Source organism: Dipodomys ordii, unplaced genomic scaffold (genome assembly GCF_000151885.1).
Source record: "Dipodomys ordii isolate 6190 unplaced genomic scaffold, Dord_2.0 Scaffold26, whole genome shotgun sequence".
Lineage (NCBI taxonomy): Eukaryota > Metazoa > Chordata > Mammalia > Rodentia > Heteromyidae > Dipodomys > Dipodomys ordii.
The window spans coordinates 13615092-13632856 of record NW_012267242.1 but is presented as its reverse complement, the minus strand read 5'-3'; the positions used below and the strand labels follow the sequence as shown (position 1 = coordinate 13632856).

At 44.5% G+C, this 17765-nt stretch overlaps 1 protein-coding gene across 1 annotated transcript; it reads left to right on the top strand.

Annotated features, from left to right (window-relative positions):
* Positions 1 to 5478: 5478 nt before the first annotated feature.
* Positions 5479 to 15004, top strand: LOC105984851 (peptidoglycan recognition protein 4-like). Its single transcript, XM_013015167.1, has 8 exons — positions 5479 to 5527; positions 6318 to 6425; positions 7062 to 7260; positions 8781 to 8899; positions 10374 to 10526; positions 12298 to 12496; positions 13732 to 13850; positions 14826 to 15004. The coding sequence occupies exons 1-8, from the start codon at positions 5479 to 5481 to the stop codon at positions 15002 to 15004; spliced, it is 1125 nt and encodes a 374-aa protein (XP_012870621.1).
* The last annotated feature ends 2761 nt before the right edge of the window (positions 15005 to 17765 follow it).

The following is a 17765-nucleotide window of genomic DNA, read 5'->3' as shown; positions in this document are numbered from 1 at the left end:
TTTCTAATTTAACTTTTTCCTTCCAAATTGAGAAAGCATCCCCTCTTCTGTTCCTGGCTTCTGTTTTTCCTGTTCTCTCCCATTTTCTTCCTGTTGTCCTTCCTTTGTGCCCATCACAGTTTCATCTCCCCTCCCCCCTCCCCCCTCCCCCCCCAGTACTAATAAGTATCTTTCTCTGGGCTTACTCCTCCTCCTAGGAACCTCCTTGAAGTTTATACTTCTTTGTAGAAAATACAGGGTTTTCTCAATGCACTGGTATTAACCTTATTGGCCTTTGTGCTCATTTCCCTACTGCATTATTAACCCTTTGAGAGCCAGCTTCTCCACTTGCTCATCCCTGGATGATGATAAACTTTGCATCTGATAAGTGTCTGCAGGACAGAATGAATGATTGGCTTGTTTTTGATAGAATATATGTTTAGATTAATTCTTGCTATTAAGAAATTGTATAACATAGGAGGAGACTGCAGAGAAGGAAGACAAGGACATGATGACAAAGACTGATGGAAATCCAGATGAAAGGTGGATCCTAAGATTATCAAAGAGCATCTGCTGCCACCTTGTGGCCTACCTGGATCAGGACAGCCTGAGGCATCTCTTTGGTCTTGGATTTTGAACTTTTAGTTCTTTTTAAATCTCTTGCCTCAGGACAAAAGAGTATAGAGAACTTAGGGAAATTGTTGAGAACCCCAAAGAGCTTTTATGTGTTATATCTATCAATATCTAATACCTTGGAATTTGAAAGCAAATAAAATATTGGTTAAGTCATTTAAAGTAGCATTAACAAAGCCATTACAGATTTACACATTTAAAAAATATAAAATATATACATATTTTACGAAGCTAGTGAGACAAGTGTCTTTTTGCAGACTTCGTTGCAAGGCTCAGAAGAAGACAGCTGTATTTTCATATCTATTTCTGCACTCAACATGTTTTGGTTGAAGATGGAAATTCAAATCCACCTCTCACGGACAAGTAGTTAGAAGCAGGGATGGATATATTAATATATTTAAAAATAACTATCGGTATGTAACAAGTACTTAGAAACTAAAAATGAGAGAAAAATCTGGTATCCTTGCCTTTGTTTTGCATTTGTCTTCTTTGCCTTAAAACTTTGGGCCAGACTCATGCCTAACCCTGCCTGTAGGTATGTTCAGCAAGCAGTGTCTGTCTTAAAACTAGAGCTCCCCAACCTAGTTCATCTGCCTTCAAAAGGCGCCTGAAAGTCTCTAGTCATTGTCTTTAACCTGCAGTCACCTTAGACTCCCCAGAAACGGAGCCTCACAGGTCAATCACTCTGATGAGATCACCCCCAAACACAAGCCATTGTCTCTTGGGAATCCTGATAAGGACTTTTCTAGGTCATCTTGTAGAACTTGAAATGGGATAATAATCAACTGGAATACGCATTGACTGCTTAATATGCATAACTCTTGTCCCCTGCCCCAAATTCTTCCTCTACTTAGGCCTGAAGCTCAGTCAGTACTGTGGAGGATGGGCTGAAATGTCTCATATTTGTCTTACTTTCTTAATGTGACTGTTTCAAAGTAGAGCATGATGAGAAACTGGGGCAGGAGGATCATTAGATGTTAATATAGGCTATATTCTCAAGAGAAAAGCTTCTCAGACTTTCCTCCCTCTGCTGGCTTTGAACCTCAATTCTCAGATCTCATCCTCTTGAGAAGCTAGGATTATAGGTGTGAACCATTAGCACCTGGATGGACTGGAGTTCTTAATCTCCTTCTCTTACTATCTCCTTCACTCTTGCTAGGCAGGGCTGCTGCTCGAGCTCGGGCCTGGGCACATGACTGGAGAAAATGCTGGGAGAATTTGGTGCACATTTAAGGGGCTCATTTCTAGGTACCTTCAGAATGAAAGTAGAGGAATGCCTTTCGTGTTGTAAAGTTCACTTTTATACATAACAGGTGATACTATATTTTCATTGACTATTATCTAATCCTCAAAATGACTCCGCGAAGAACAAATATGTAGCCATTTTGCAAAGGAGAAAAAAACACCAACAACTAGGCTAACTAGGTGGCTTGGCTGATGGCCAGTGTGTGCCATGAGACAGGATACAGAGCCACATTCCCTCCCAGGGGAAGGACACACAGAGAGAAGGCCTAGATGTGTCATGGTGTTATTTCCTTTAATTCTTGCCTCAATGTGTACCCTCCCCACATGGTAGTGTATATGTAGATTACTTTGTTTATTTTAGAGTGTGGGGGGGGCCCATGGACGTGTGGTCTCTGCTACATTCTTAGAAAATACCAGTTGGAGTTTCACACCTTCCAGAGACCGGAGTACTGACCCTGAAACCCAGTCAGGCAAGGGTATAATATCTCTCTTAGTCAGAACTGGGTGAGGAGCTGGTTTGTGGGAGACTTCCCTTGGTGAGTGACAGGTTGATGGTGAGGGTGTGGCCTGATGGGAGGGAGGATGATGTATGTGTAGGCTACAGGGTCAGAAATAGGCTTCAGCGAGCTAGCTGCCTCCTGGGGATGTAGTTTTCTAAGTTCCCCACCAGGCCTCTGTTGGTGGCCCTGGTGGAAGGAGGGTCTGGAGTGGTGATTGGTGAGTAACCTAGACTGGAAGCCTTCAGACTTCCTTCAGCAGGAAGGTCCCTGATGTCGGTGACACCATGTTCAGGGCCCATGGCAATCCCGGGGTTGGCAGGATTTACAGAGTGCTGGGCATGAGGAAGGAGCTCCGGGAGGATTGGGCAATTGTGCGCTTTCCCAGGGAGGAGGAACCCATAGGCTTATTCACAGGGCGGGTTCCCAGGTGCTCTCAGCCTGAGTCTGATTTCAGCTGAGTTCTTCTCGGAGCTGTGGACCGAGCTACACACCTCTGTCTTCCTTCTCATCTCCATCTGCTGTCGGGAATCAGAGGCTGTCTGCTCCTCTTGAAGAAGCCAGAGTCTAGTGCTGCATTCTGGGGAGAAATTGCCCCCTAAGTGCAAGGGAGAGGAGAGGCCTTGGCCGGAAGAGGGGCAGGATCTGGAGGCCAAGGCTGAAGAGAAGGAACTGCCAGCCAATGAGGGACGAGCAGACGGCACCCTGAGCCGCTGGACTGAGACAACATAGGTCCTCAGGTATTTCTGTGAGTGAGTTTCCTCTTCTAAAGCTTCTGCCTAAAGAAAGGACTTTGAAATTTGGTATTGATATTCCTCCAGCACTGTTCTTTCTGTTAAGGATTGTTTTTCCTATTTGGGGTCTTTTATTGTTCCATATGAATTTTTGGATTTCATCTTCTATGAGATTGGAATATTGATAGATATCGCATTGAATTTGTAGATTCCCTTGGGAAGTATTGCCACTTTCACGATGTTGATCCTTCCAATCCAGGAGCATGGGAGGTTTTGCCACTTTCTAAGTTCTGTTTTGATTTCCTTTTTCAGGTTTTTAAAGTTTTCATCATAGAGGGCCTTCACTTCTTTGGTTAATTCCTAGGTATTTTATTTTTTGTGGGGTTATTATGAATGGAGTTGCTTTCCTGATTTCAGCCACGCTTTTCTCATTATTGGCGTACAGAAAAGCCATTGATTTTTGAGGGTTAATTTTATACCCTGCTACTTTGCCACAGTTTTGAATCAGCTTGAGTAATTTGGGAGTGAAGTCCGTGGGATTCTTTAAATACAAGATTATGTCATCTGCAAAGAGGGGGAGTTTTACTTCAGCTTTCCCTATTTGGATCCCTTTTATGTTTGCATCTTGTCTTATTGCTGTAGCTAGGCATTCTAATACTAAATTGAAGAGAAGTGGAGAGAGTGGACATCCTTGTCTCATTCCTGAGTTAAGAGGAAATGGCTTTAGTTTTTTACCATTAAGTATAATGCTGGCTGTAGGTTTATCATATACAGCCTTTATTGTATTGAGGAATGTTCCATGGATTCCTAATTTTTCCAGAACCTTCATCATAAAGGGGTGTTGGATCTTGTCAAAGGCTTTTTCTGCATATATTGAGATAACCATGTGGTTCTTATCCTTGCTCTTGTTGATATGATGAACAACTATGTTTCTTGCAGTATTATTTACCATAGCTAAGATATGAAACCAACCCAGATGTCCCTCAGTAGATGAATGGTCAAGAAAATATGGTACGTATACACAATGGAATTCTATGCCTCCATCAGAAAGAATGACATTGCCCCATTTGTTAGAAAATGGAAAGACTTGGAAAAAACTATATTAAGTGAAGTAAGCCAGGCCCAAAGAAACATAGGTCCCATGGTTTCCCTTATTTGCAATTACTAGTATATGTCTGGGACAAGCAGAAACGGTCAGATAAGTTGATGTTAGGTGAAATGAACCCCAAGATAAGGACTCCAATGTTTTTTCTTTCTTGCTATTGTTTCTAACATATTTATAAGATGATTTCTTTGTTGCTTTGTATGTCCCTCCTCCATGGTATAACTACCCTGTTTTCACTGTATTTGATGTTGGTATAATTTGGGGAAGGGAAGGGAAAAGACAAATTGTTTAAATAGGGATACAGGTGGACCCATTGCAACAATGAAATGTACAAGACGTTATGTCAAAAACAAACTTTACAACTTTGGGGGGGGGAGGGGGGTGAAAGGGAGGGGGGAAGATGAGAAGGGATGGTAAGGGGAAACAAAGGAAGAGGCAACAATGCTTGATAAGAAATGTACTCATGGGGCTGGGAAGGTGGCTCAGTGGTAGAGCGCTTGCCTTGCATGCATGAGGCCCTGGGTTCGATTCCCAACACCACATAAGAAAATAGAAAAAAGCCGGAAGTGGCGCTGTGGCTCAAGTGGTAGAGCGCTAGCCTTGAGCTGAAGAGCTGAGGGACAGCGCCCAGGCCCAGAGTTCAGGCCTCATGACCGGACCCCCCCCAAAAAAGTGTACTCATTACCTTGTCTATGTAATTGTGACCACCGTGTACATATTTTCACAATAAAAAAAGAAAAAAGAAAAAAACAGGACTTTGAGCCACCAGATGGAGCCTTAAGATCAGATATCCTCTCTCCTAGAGTGAGATCTCCCTTTTCTCCAACTCCTGTCTGTCCTCTCCCCTTCCCCAACAGGGAAGGATCTCTCTGTATTCGATCTATTTATGTGAATTTGAAATTTTGTCTGGATTATTCTTGCATCTTGCTTCCTTCATCTATAGAAATGGGGATAAAAACCTACATTGTGAAATTAGCGTGAAGATTAAGCAAGACTGTGTGCAGGTGTCTATTCAGGCCTGGCACACGGTAGGTACCCATTGAGTAACATGTCATGGGTGAAGGACACTGTGTGCTTGCTGCGATGAGGAAAAACACAGAAGCCTGAGCCAGGTGCTGACTCTCAGGATGCTTGCAGTCTATATGTGAAGACAGGCAAGGGGGCCATGCAGTCCAGGGGCAGTCCATGTGCAGCATGAGCAAACTCTCAGTGTTCTTCCCAGAACCACTGCCTGACCAGGGCTGTGACCATATTCTCCCCCTAGGTATCTTGGGACCACACAAGGATGCTGCCTTGGCTTTTTGTCTTCTCTGTTTTGGCTTTTCCAGCCTGGAGTAAGTTTTCCTTCTCTGGACCAAAGAGTATCCTAATGTCTTGTAACAGAAAAAATTTAAGTACTTGCTCTCCTCTGCTATGGAAGAATAGCTTTAGGTTTAGAGCTCAAGATTTGGAATCTATTGACCTAAACTATGATTCCCTGCCCTGCCTCTGGAAATGGTTTTAAGCAAGCAATTAGCTCCTTAAATCTAAAATTTCCCACTTGAAAATGGAGATAAAGTCCCCAGCTTCTTAAATGTACTATGATGATGAAACCGAAGGATGCATGTGAAGGATTTAGCACATAGTCAGTAAAAGCAAATAGATGGGAGCAATATTATAGTTATATTACAGTTAGGTCATTTGGAATCTAACCTGATTTGGCTTGATACCTGTTCATGAATGAAAGTTCCTTGGGGGTAAAGATGTAAATAAGCACCCATGATCATCCTCCCATGATCTTTCACATAACAGATGCTTCCAGACCAACCAGGAACTGGCCTGAGTTCTCACAGCCAATTCGAATGGCTTCTCCATAGTTTCTATTATGTTGAAACTTTACCTCCCCTTAATTATCAGCTATAATTTTGGGGGACTACTTAAAATGGCTTTGGAGAAAGACATATAATCTGCTGAGAGGTGATTCCCCTGGTCAGCCTAGAGCAGCTTCTTGGAGGGGGCATGGAGAGTTGGGAATACATAGGGTAGTAAAGAGGGAGGGGCTGTGTCTAGCCAGAGCCAGTACCACTGGGATGCCTGGCACCGGGCTTGGTGAAGAATGATGCAAAGTGAAACATTCTTTTTCAGGTGTTTCTTCCTGGAACAAGACACAAACTAAACAGCTGTCAGAGGGGCTGCAGTACCTGTTTGGTAACATCTCCCAGCTCATTGAAAAGGGCAAACTGAGTCTTGATGGTGAGGAGGATTGGGGGACTGGGTGGGGTCTCTGAGGCAGCCATAAATATTCCTTAGGTTTGCACAGACACGTGACTGGGGTGAGGTGATCTGGGTTGATTTGTAGAGGGAAGCACTGGCCAGCCACTTGGGGGTATAGGGCAGACACTAGAAGGGAAGGAAACCTAGGAAGGGGAGAAATAGCCTTTGTAGCCTGAAGTTGGAGACGTAAGCTTTCAGCTCAGGGAATCCAGAGATTGATGAGAAGACACAGCCTCACCTGGATGGAGTCCCAGGTTGAGGAGCTCAGATACCCAGAGGTATGAGTGCACAATGACATGATGAGGGCTCAGGCAGGGAGAGTGGGTGAGATGAAGAAGATCCTTGGGGGATGGGGCCTGGGGAAGAATGGAAGGAGCTGGACAGCAGGGTCTGTCTATGGTGGAGGATGATCTGGAACAAAAGAGCAAAGCCTGTAGGCCTCCAGGGGGTGCAGACTGTGTGTATGTGGAAGTGAGCAGCATGTGTCTACCTGAGGAGGCCTCCTCCTACCACCAGGGGGCAGAGGTAGCCCACAGCAGCTTGGACAGCCAGTAATGGAGCAGGCACAAGGTGGGATGTGCTGAGTGATGTCTCCTGGCTCTCCTCCTCTCCCAGATGTCACCACGGTCTCTCGCAAGGAGTGGGGGGCAGAAGATGTTGGCTGCAGCTCTCCGCTGACCAGGCCAGTGGATGTCCTTGTCACACACCACATCTTTGGATTGGAGTGCCATAATCAGGCTGTCTGTAGTCAGAGGCTGCGTGAACTGCAGGCCTACCATGTCCACAACAACAGCGCATGTGATGTGGCCTACAAGTAAGAATCTTGAAGGTGGGCCTGGGTCTTGGATAGGTGATCAAAGCTGTCTTCCTAGGGTTCTTCTCCTGTTTCTTCTGGTGTTTTCCCTCATTTTCCAGGTTGTGGTTATTGCAGGCTTTATAATACATAAAAATTTAAAAAAACCCACACGAAATTTCAAATCCACTGGAATTTTTCTATGAGGGCTCTGGTCTTGAAGATCTTCCAAAAGGAAGCATGGAACTTAAATAATTCCACTGTCCCTACTACCTCCTCCAAATTTGCTTTAGCTTACACATTGTGATTACAGGCGACTTCCTTCTGTGTATCTGATTGCCTCTGCTCCCCAGAAATTCTGAATTTGGTACAGTGGATATTGCTATCTTCCCTGGGGGAGGAAAGGTGCTCATTCCTAGAAGTCACCCAGCTGTGGAGTCGTGAAGCCTAAACCGGCTTCAAGTTGCCTCTTGGTTCATGGCAGACTCTTCTCCACTGCACCTTGTACATGGGTTCTGACATTGGAGGGGCAGTTGTCCAACCTGTAGCCCCAATGGCGAGTCTAGGAGACCCACATGTGACTTCTATCAGTGGTGGACAGTTCCTGAGCATGGCGATGACTTCCTGGCTCAAGTGCCCACCACATGTCTGCTTTCTCACTTTGGGCTTTTCTCCAGTGGTTGATGGGGAATGGGAGTTAATGTGCTCCGGAGGACAGGAGTTGGTGGGTACCTTCCTCAGTCCCACCCCTTTGAAGGACAGCTCTAACGTGCACGTCCACAGTTGGTCAGATGGATGTGGTGTGTGTGGCAGCCAGGGCTCAGCTCCAGGTAGCCGCTGTGAGGCCAGAGGATTGGGTTATGCACTTTGTTGGGCTTCCGCTCCTTCCTCACTCTCTCTCCTTGTTCCCTCACTATGGCTCCTGGGATCATTTCCCAAGTGCAGCCAGGGCCTTGTCTCAGGTACCAGGGCTATGCAAGACAGTTTGCTGGCCGGGAGACATCAAAAGAGCAGCCTGCGTGGGGACGGCAGGGGTGGCACGCATTTTAGAGGAGCCAGGGGAGCCATGTAGAATCTCAGGAGATGCCAGCATTTTGGGAATGTCTCTTTCCAAGTACAAAGGATTTACAGCCAACTGTGTTGTCTGAGCAGGGTTAGGGGTGGTGTGCATACAACTGTGTCCTTTTAAATGCTAAAGACTAGAATGAATGACTTGGTCTTTCCATTCATGCAAATATCTTTTAGTGAGCTTGGCGAGAGCCTTTCTCCTTTTTTTTTTTTTCCAGTCATGGGGTTTGAACTCTGGGCTTGAACGCTGAGCTCAAGGCTAGTGCTCTACCACTTGAGCCACTGTGCGACTTCCAGTTTGCTGGGTGGGCTGGCTTTGAACCACGATCCTCAGATCTCAGCATCCCGAGTAGCTAGGATTACAGGCATGAGCCACTAGCGCCCGGCACCCTTCTCCTTTTTGATTGGATGTTTTCCTGTCTCAGAGATGTGTGACAGTGCCAGTCATTAACCCCTATTTCCTTGCTGCACAGCTTTCTGGTTGGGGATGATGGCAGGGTGTATGAAGGTGTTGGCTGGAACATCCAAGGCTCGCACACCCAAGGCTACAACAACATCTCCCTGGGTATTGCTTTCTTTGGCACTAAGGAAGGTAATGGTCAACCTGGCTGACCTTTCTCCAAAGAGTTGTGTTTTTTTTCTTTCTGTCTTATCACAATATTCTGCTGCCATCTCAGTCTTCTCTGATGATCCATACTTTCTCATGATTCTCTTCTTCTCCCTGACTTCCATGATATAGTGCTGTAACGGTCCTTCTGTAACTGCTGTGGTTCCTTTCTCTGTCTCTGCAGCAGCTCCAGCCACCTCATAGGCAGAGATGCCTAGCATCTTCTCTCTGCAAGCTAGCTCTCCTGCCCTCCAGTTGGGAAGATCTGGGCATCATTTCTCACCTCTGTGTGAGCCACTCTCCTGTCTCCCTCTCTCTGACATAGACAACATGGTAGCCATAAATTGTGCTTCCAGCTGTCTGTCAGTGCTCTCTTCCTTTCATCTCTCACTTTTTACTTTTTATACATAAAACCAATAAACACCTTGAAGCCTCTAATCTCAGACTGTTTTCTGATTGGTTGCTCCAAGCCCCCTTCATCTGTGTGTGGAATATGTGATCTTCAGAATGAGTCCTTACAATGTGCATACCCTTACTTTTAACAGAGATTGTGTATGCCTTGCTCTTCATTTTTCCTCCTAGTACCCATGGAGACAGTCTAGGTAGATTTCATGATTCCTACTCCCACAGAGTGTATCCTGTGTTTCAGAGAAGAAAGGAATCCAAATTGACACACTTGTGAGGAGAAGAATCAGAACACGAGCCTGGCCCTTCTTTATTCAACTTCAGGGTAGTTTCAGTCCTGCTGGAAGCTGTGTTCAGCTTGCCAATTAATAATTGATTAATTTATATACTTATAAATTAACATATTAATCTATTAAATTATATACAAAATGTATTAGTCATTTATGAATCAATTTAATATATTTATTTATAAATTAATATATATATATATATATTTTACATAGGGTTGGCTATATGGCCCAGGCTAACCTTGAACTTATGATCTTCCTGTCTCAGCCTCCTCAGTGCTGGGATTATAGATATGAACCACTAGGTCTGCCTATTTATAGAGTACAAATAAAAGACCACTTGTTGCTATTTGTTGGCTTGGGATTTTGGCAGTATTAGTTTTTAGATCCTCAAGTGTCTCTTTATGAATACTAGCAACTGCCTCAGAGGTCAGTGTTGAGATGGAGTGGATTATTGCAGGGAAAGGGCCTGGCCTGTGCCTAGAAGGGCCCCTGTGGATGGCAGGCACTGGTCTGAGCAGCTGTGTGCTCTCAGAGAGCTTGGTGGAGGAAAGGGATGAGTGAAGTCTTGGAAGGTCATTGGAAAAGGACTTTGCTTTGAGTCCTTGGCTGCTGTGGCAGCAGGTCCTTGACTCTCATTTCTTTGACCTGAAGGATGAGCCATAAGTTGTGCCTCCAAGAGCTATGCAGAGGAAGACAAGGGGTCTTCCTTCTTCCTCCAGCTATCTTGCTCAGACTGATATTTCTTATGAATTGCTCTCTTCCAGGACACAGTCCCAGTCCTGCTGCCTTGTCAGCCATGAAGGGCCTAATCTCCTATGCTGTCCAGAAAGGCTACTTGTCATCTGGGTATATCCAGCCACTTCTTGTGAAAGGCGAGAACTGTCTTGCCCCTCCTCAGAAGGAGAATCTGAAGAAAGGTGAGATTGTTGGCCTTCACAGGGCCCCTTCCATCCTTGGGCTTAGGATTCCTCCTGACAAAGCTTGAGAGGGACTCCCCAGGCCACCTCTTCACCGCTCAGATTCTTAGAGTGATAGAGCCTTAGCATTATGCCTAGTGTCATAAATATACACTCATTTCTTCAGTTATTCAAGGAGCACTTATTATACTTATCAGACCTTGAGGAAACATTAAGAAATGAGATGCAAAGATCTCTGAGCTCATGGAGTTTCAATCTAGAGAAAGAAAACATATACATAGGAAAAAATACTTGGTATGTTATGTGGTAAAAAGTGCTAGGAAGGGAGCTGGGAAGGTAGCTCAGTGGTAGAGCGCTTGCCTTGCATGCCTGAAGCCCTGGGTTCGATTCCTCAGCACCACATAAGCAAAAAGAAAAAAGCCGAAAGTGGCGTTGTGGCTCAAGTGGTAGAGCGCTAACCTTGAGCTGAAGAGCTGAGGGACAGCGCCCAGGCCCAGAGTTCAGGCCCCATGACTGGACCCCCCAAAAAAAAGTGCTAGGAAGGAAAAAGAAATTTATATATTTATACATAAGGTATTTATATCTATTTATATAGATTCATCTATTTATATATATTTAAATGTTCATATGCTTAAGCAAGCATATATTTCTGAATACAATAAGTCAAATAGCACTGCGAATTAAGTGCTGAGGAAAACAGAATTACCACTTAACACTCACTTTAAAAGAAGAAACTAAATTACTTCAGACAATAAGGTTAATGCCATTTTTGGTTTAAAAAAACTGCAATATCACCTGGCACTGGTAGCTCATGCCTATAATCTTAGCTACTCAGGATGCTAAGATCTGAGAACCACAGTTTGAAGCCAGCCTGGGAAGGAAAGTCCATGAGATTCTTATCTCCACTTAATTACCAAAAAAAGCTTGAAGTAGAGTTGTGGCTCAAGTAGTAGAGCACTAGCCTTGAGCAAAACAAGCTCAGAGACAGTGCCCAGGCCTGAATTTAAGCCCTAGTACTGTGCGCAAACGCGTGCGTGCACGTGCGCGTGCGCGCGCACACACACACACACACACACACACACACACACACACACACACACACACCCTAGTAGCAGCAGCAGGAGCAGCAGCAGCAGCAGCAGCAGCAGCAGGAGCAATATAAAAAAAGCAATAAAGCAAATTGGAGAGAAGAGTGAGTGACTACTGGCATAAAATTCATTGTACATATACAAAAATGAAACTTGAAGTAACTTTAGGTAACAGGTGGGGTTGGCAGAGATGGAGAAGAATGATAGGAGGGGGTGGCCTTGGTCAAAGACGCATTGGACTCATAAACTGACCTGTTGAATTAAAACCCACTAGCACCACTAAAGATAATGACAAGCAAATAAAAACAGAAACAATAAAGTTAATAAGCATGATCAGCCTTTACTTGGACGTAATAAAGTCTATGGTTATAGATATAGACTTTATTATAGCTATGTTATAAATTTGATTCAATTTGAGTCAATTTGATCTCCGCATTTAGACTGGTGCCTTCTGTCAACATGAATGCTTCCTTCATATTGGCAGATTACATGGATGTCTTTCAGAATAAAGCACCCACATATTGTAGCTGGATCACAGTTTGCTCCCAAGTCCCACAGTCAGGGTCCAGTGGGCCCCAGGGTGGCTGGGATGTCTCAACATCCTGAGGGTTACATTGGCTTTCAGTAGTCAGGAGGTTGACATGAGCCGGCAAAACCCTCCATGTTTTCTTCTCCCATCACAGCTTGCCCTAACATTGTCCCACGGTCTGCCTGGGGGGCTAGGAAGGCCAGTTGCCTCAGTATGACCCTGCCTGCTAGGTACGTCATCATCCTTCACACCGGTGGGAGAACCTGCAGCATGTATGATGAGTGTCGCCTGCTGATCCGAGATCTCCAGTCCTACTTCATGGACACGCTCAATGCATGTGACATTGGGTATAAGTAAGTAGACCTGAGGATGGGAGACTTATTTTCTCTTGGAGGAAGATGTTAATCCTCTGAAAAGAAGGGGAAAGGGGGCACATAACCGCTGAGGACTCATGGTCTGACAGGCAATTGAGGTACAACCACATTGATTTCCTAACCTGGGAGGGTCTTATGGAGATAGTTAAGGATAGTCACCTCTAAGCCTGTGCTACTATAAACATAGTATATGACTTGATGTATGCCAAAGATGCTGAAAAGAGGAATCCATTTGCATGAAGGAGCAGGGGACCTAAAGAGAAGTTCATCTCATGGTTATGCCTTTTCCATGTTTTTCCTCAGGCCATGCCTTTCCTCTTAGGACTCAGGGCTCAGGCTTTGAGCCCCGTGGCTTGTTCTCCCTCATCAGTGTGCCTCTAGAGGCTGTGAAACTTCATGGGGGAGAGTCTTCGTATCTGAGGGAGGGCCTAGATGGCGTACTTCAGTTTCTTTAGTGCCAAGGACTGTGGTTCTTTCATAAATACTGTGTTGATTTTGACCTTACTGAGAAAGGAAAACTTTTTTCCCTCCTTTCCTCCCTATTAAGTATAGTCTAAATGTGTCTCAAAATTCTGTGACATATTTTTCTGGTAAAGAGTACTGCTTTACAAAGCTAAATAACTTAATAACCAGGTATCTTGGCTCAAATTTATAGTTGTAGCTTCTCCAGGGGCGGAGATAGTGAGGATTGCAGTTTGAGGCCAGCTGGGGGCAAAACAATTGTGAGACCTCCATCTCAATCAGTAAATAAGCTGGAATTTAGTGGTTTACACCTTTCATCCCAGCTGTGTAGGAAGCATAAATGGGAGGATTGTGGTCCAAACCAGCTTAGGTATAAATTTAAGACTGTATTAGAAAGATAACTAAAGCTGAAAAGGCTAGGGGTACAGCATTGCAAACAAACACAAAGCTCTGCCTACCAAACACAAACCTTAGTATCACCAAAAAGAAACAACCAAACAAATGAAACCATTGGGAGTCTAAACATCATAGTAGGGACCTTCTCCTATAGAAGTCTGCAAATGGTATAAACCAGCGATCCGTCTCCTCACACCTCTAGGCTAGCACATGACTGGCCAGTACTCTGTTTTTCTTGACTCTGTAACTCAGAACTTAGAATTTAATAGTGTCTGACAAGTGAGGATACACGTGAGAAGCAATCCTAGAGTGTCTTACTTTCATGCTGATCGCCGTCTCCTCTTGTGGACCTCTAGCTTCGCTGTGGGCCAGGACGGCAGTATTTATGAAGGGGTAGGCTGGAACACCCAAGGGTCTCGCAATGCTGGCTACAACGACATTGCTTTGTCCATCACCTTCATGGGAACCTTTTCAGGTAAGTGGAAGCTTTGGGTAGTGGTAGACATTCTATGTTGTTGGAGGGAGACTGACTGATGTGGACGACAAAGACATCGGACACAGATTTCACTTGAATCATGCTGGAGCATCATGTAACATGTAACTAAGTGATGTAACTTATGTGACATGTAACAAAGCAGAACGGATGTGACCACAGGTGATCCTGACACACAAGGCTTACCCTAACTTTACCTCCTTTGCACAAGTTAAATGTCACTGTCTTCCAATTCCTAAGGGACGAAAAAGACCAGTGCATAGTTTTAGCTCATCTTGGTGAGCAGGTGGTTATCATGGCAACAACAGGAGTCCATGCTGCCTTATATGCCAAAGCCCTGATGAGCCATGAACACACTGAAATGATGTACTGTATGGAGAATTTTCATGGCTCAGAGCGCTTGACTAGAGTGTATTGACACTCAAGGTTTCCTTTGTTGAATCTCTTGAAAAGTGGAAGCTGAATCAGAGGCTGGTTCAGGCTGATGCTAAAGTGGGCATAGGGCAAGGGAAGGGGCCCTGAACTGGGGCAGGGGGAGTGGGTGAGGGCAGGGGTGACCCAAGTTGGGGCTGAGCACGGCATCTGGGCATGTGAAGATACATGAAGCATATATGTGGCCAAAACAAGTTTTCCTAACTTCCCATGCTATTGACACAGCAGGTCAGATAATCATTTGTTGTGGGGCTCTAGGATGTTGTGCCTCTAGGATGTTTAACAGTGCCTCCAGCTTCTTCTAACTCAACGATAACAGTATCCTCAATTCTGGTAACCCAAAATATCACCATATATGCAAAATGTCACCTGGGGGAGGGGGAGGGGATAAACTTCCCCACCAGACTAACCTTTTATAGTGGAGAAAGGCATCGTTCATACGCAGAACTGTCATTATGACTCCAGGCTTAGTGCATTTAACTCAGGAAGACCTAAGATGACCAGTGGGCTGGCTATGTTTTGCAGGTGCCCCTCCCAATGCTATAGCACTGGCGGCAGCCCAGGACCTGATCCGGTGTGCTGTTGACAAGGGCTACCTAACCTCCAGCTACCTGCTGATGGGCCACAGTGATGTTGTCAACACTCTCTCCCCTGGGAAGGCTTTGTACGACATCATCAAGACGTGGCCTCACTTCAAACACTGAGGGAGGAGGGAGCCCCAGCTTCCTCTGCATCTCTGTCTCATCTCCCACTCCGATTCAACGTGTGTCTTGTTCCCTGGCCAACCTCAGTTTGTTCCCTTTCTGCTTGATTAGGATGACCATCTTGTCCCCTGATGAGAGCTTCCTTTGTCCCCCAACCTGAGCACCGACAGCCTCAGTGTCTGGGCCTAATGTACTATCTATCTACTTCCTTTCCTTGGGTACCCACCTGCTCAGCCAGGTGAGATGATGGGCCGTGCCTGTCACACTGCTCTTTCCCTTGGCACCTGCTCCTCTGCCTCGTTTGCCTTCTCCTGTGGTCTCCCTGGCAGTTCCCAGCCTCCACACAACACCCAGGCCAGGGTGCCCAGCCTTCATCTCCACCACACATCAACTTGTACTGATGCAGCCCTTTTTTAAGGCACTGTAGATGTGGAAGAAATGGAAGCATAGATGGACAGATTGTTCCATTATCTCTTTTAGGGAGACTTTCCTAGACAGTTCTCCATTCCTCCAGAATTCTGTCCATCCCCTGCATCCCTCCCAGTCTGATCTCAAGGCTGACTCTAGTGGATTGTCTATATTGGGTCCTGTATCCCAAGGACCTTGTGCCCTCCCCCCCCCATAGCAGCCTGAGGGCTGGGCCCATCTGTTTGTCTAGAGCCAGGACAAAGCTGAGCCCACAGAAGCTGCCCAGTGCCTGCTGCTTACCTGTGCCTGGCTGGACCATGCAGGGAAGAGAGAGGGCATAGAACCTGACTCTCTGTAGCTCTCTCTGCCCCGGATCTTCATCCTATTTGTTGCAAGCACACAAAGACTGGTTCATTTCCTCTGGGATTTTGGTGTGCAAGAAAGAAGAGAATAAGAGGAAGGATAAATAAAAGGAATAAATATGAGATTTGTACTGTCAGGTTTTCTTACTGTTAATATTTTTCTTGTTTTAGTGTTTTCTGTAATATAACAGAACTAAATGTAGGAGCTCATATTTGTGTGTGTGTGTGTGTGTGTGTGTGTGTGTGTGTGTGTGTGCTGGAGATTGAACCCAGGACCTTGTGCTTGCTAGTCAAATACTCTCCTATTTGAGTTATACTCCCTATTCTTTTAATTTTATTTTTGAGATAGGCTCTTGATAATGTTGTCAAACTTTGTCTTGAACACCTGTCTCTTACACTCAAGTAGCTGGGCTTATAGATATGAATCACCTTATCTGACTTAATATTCTCCTTTTCTCTTTTTTCCTCTCCTCTCTTCTCCTCCCCTTTCTTCTCTTCCCTTCTCTCCTCTCTTCTCCTTTTTTCTCTTTCCTCTCCTCATCTACTCTTAACTCTCCCCTTTCATCCTCAGGTTAAAGGGAGTAGGGATAGACAATAGAAAGAGGAAGAGTGGGCAAGTGCAGTCATAATATTTAATGTATATATGTAAAAAATGAGCTAGGTAAATTGAAGGGGAGGGTGAGGTTGGGAGAGATGGGAGAGACTAATGAAAGGGATGACATTGGTCAAGATGCATTATATTTATAAACCAACCGTATTGAATTGGAACTCATTGTATAACTACTTAAGGATAATAAAAATATAAAAAATTATGGTAAAATACATGTAACATGAAATTACCTACCTTTTCTGTCTACCTGCACCATGTCCCATGCCCTGTCCTGTTCATACTCAGACCTGTTCCAACTGTGCCCACACTCTAAGAGGTCACCCAGCTCTGGTGATGAGTATCTGCTGTTGTTTTTCAGGTTCTGCCACTGGTGGTTTCTTTCCTACGCTACATTTTCCCACATCACTGACCACTTCACCATCTCCCTCTGCACTGTTGTGTCATCCAGTCTCAGCTCTGCTGGTTCCTCTCCCTTTATTAGCTTCATAAATTAGAAATGTGTAGGCTTCTCCCTTCCCCCAATACTGGGGTTATACTGAATTCAGGTTCTTGAACTTGCTTGTCTTGCCTTTTTGGTTAGTGTTCTACCCCTTTGGCCTTGTTGCCAGACTGATTTTTTGCTGGCTGTTTTGGATATGGAGTCTAGAAAAATTTTCTGTTTAGGGTTGGCCTTGAACTGAGATCCTCTAGATCTTAGCCTCACGAGTTGCTAAATATAGGCACAAGCTGGCATCCAGCTACAAGTAAATTTTAAATCTTTCTTTTTTAATTATTATTTTATTTTATTTTTAAATCTTTCTTTAAAATAAAAATGACATACATTTATGTTATATGATGTGATATTTTGACTTATTTCTAGATCATGAAACAATTTGATTAACACATCTATCACCTCACTTTTTCTTCTTGGTGAAATATTTAAAATCTATTAACCATTAACAACATTATTAACTATGGTTAATAATAATTGACCCTTTGAACTTATTTATTCTGTTTAACTGAAACTAGATTGTTTTGTCTTTGAACTTTACTGAAGGTATACAATTTTTCCCCCTTGAACTTGGGATCTTCCTGCCTTCGTCTTCTGAGTGCTGGGATTACAGGTATGTGCCAACATACCTGTAAAGTTTTTTTTTTTAAACAAATTCTTCTTGGGGCTGGGAAGATAGCTCAACAGTAGACTGTTCACCTAGCATGCATGAAGCCCTGGGTTTGATTCCTCAGCACCACATAAACAGAAAAAGCTGGAACTGGCAATGTGGCTCAAGTGGTAGAGTGCTAGCCTTGAGCAAAAGAAGCTCAAGGATAGAGGCCAGGCCCTGAGTTCAAGCCCCAGGACTGGCAAAAAGCAAAAAACAAAACAAAACAAAACAACAACCAA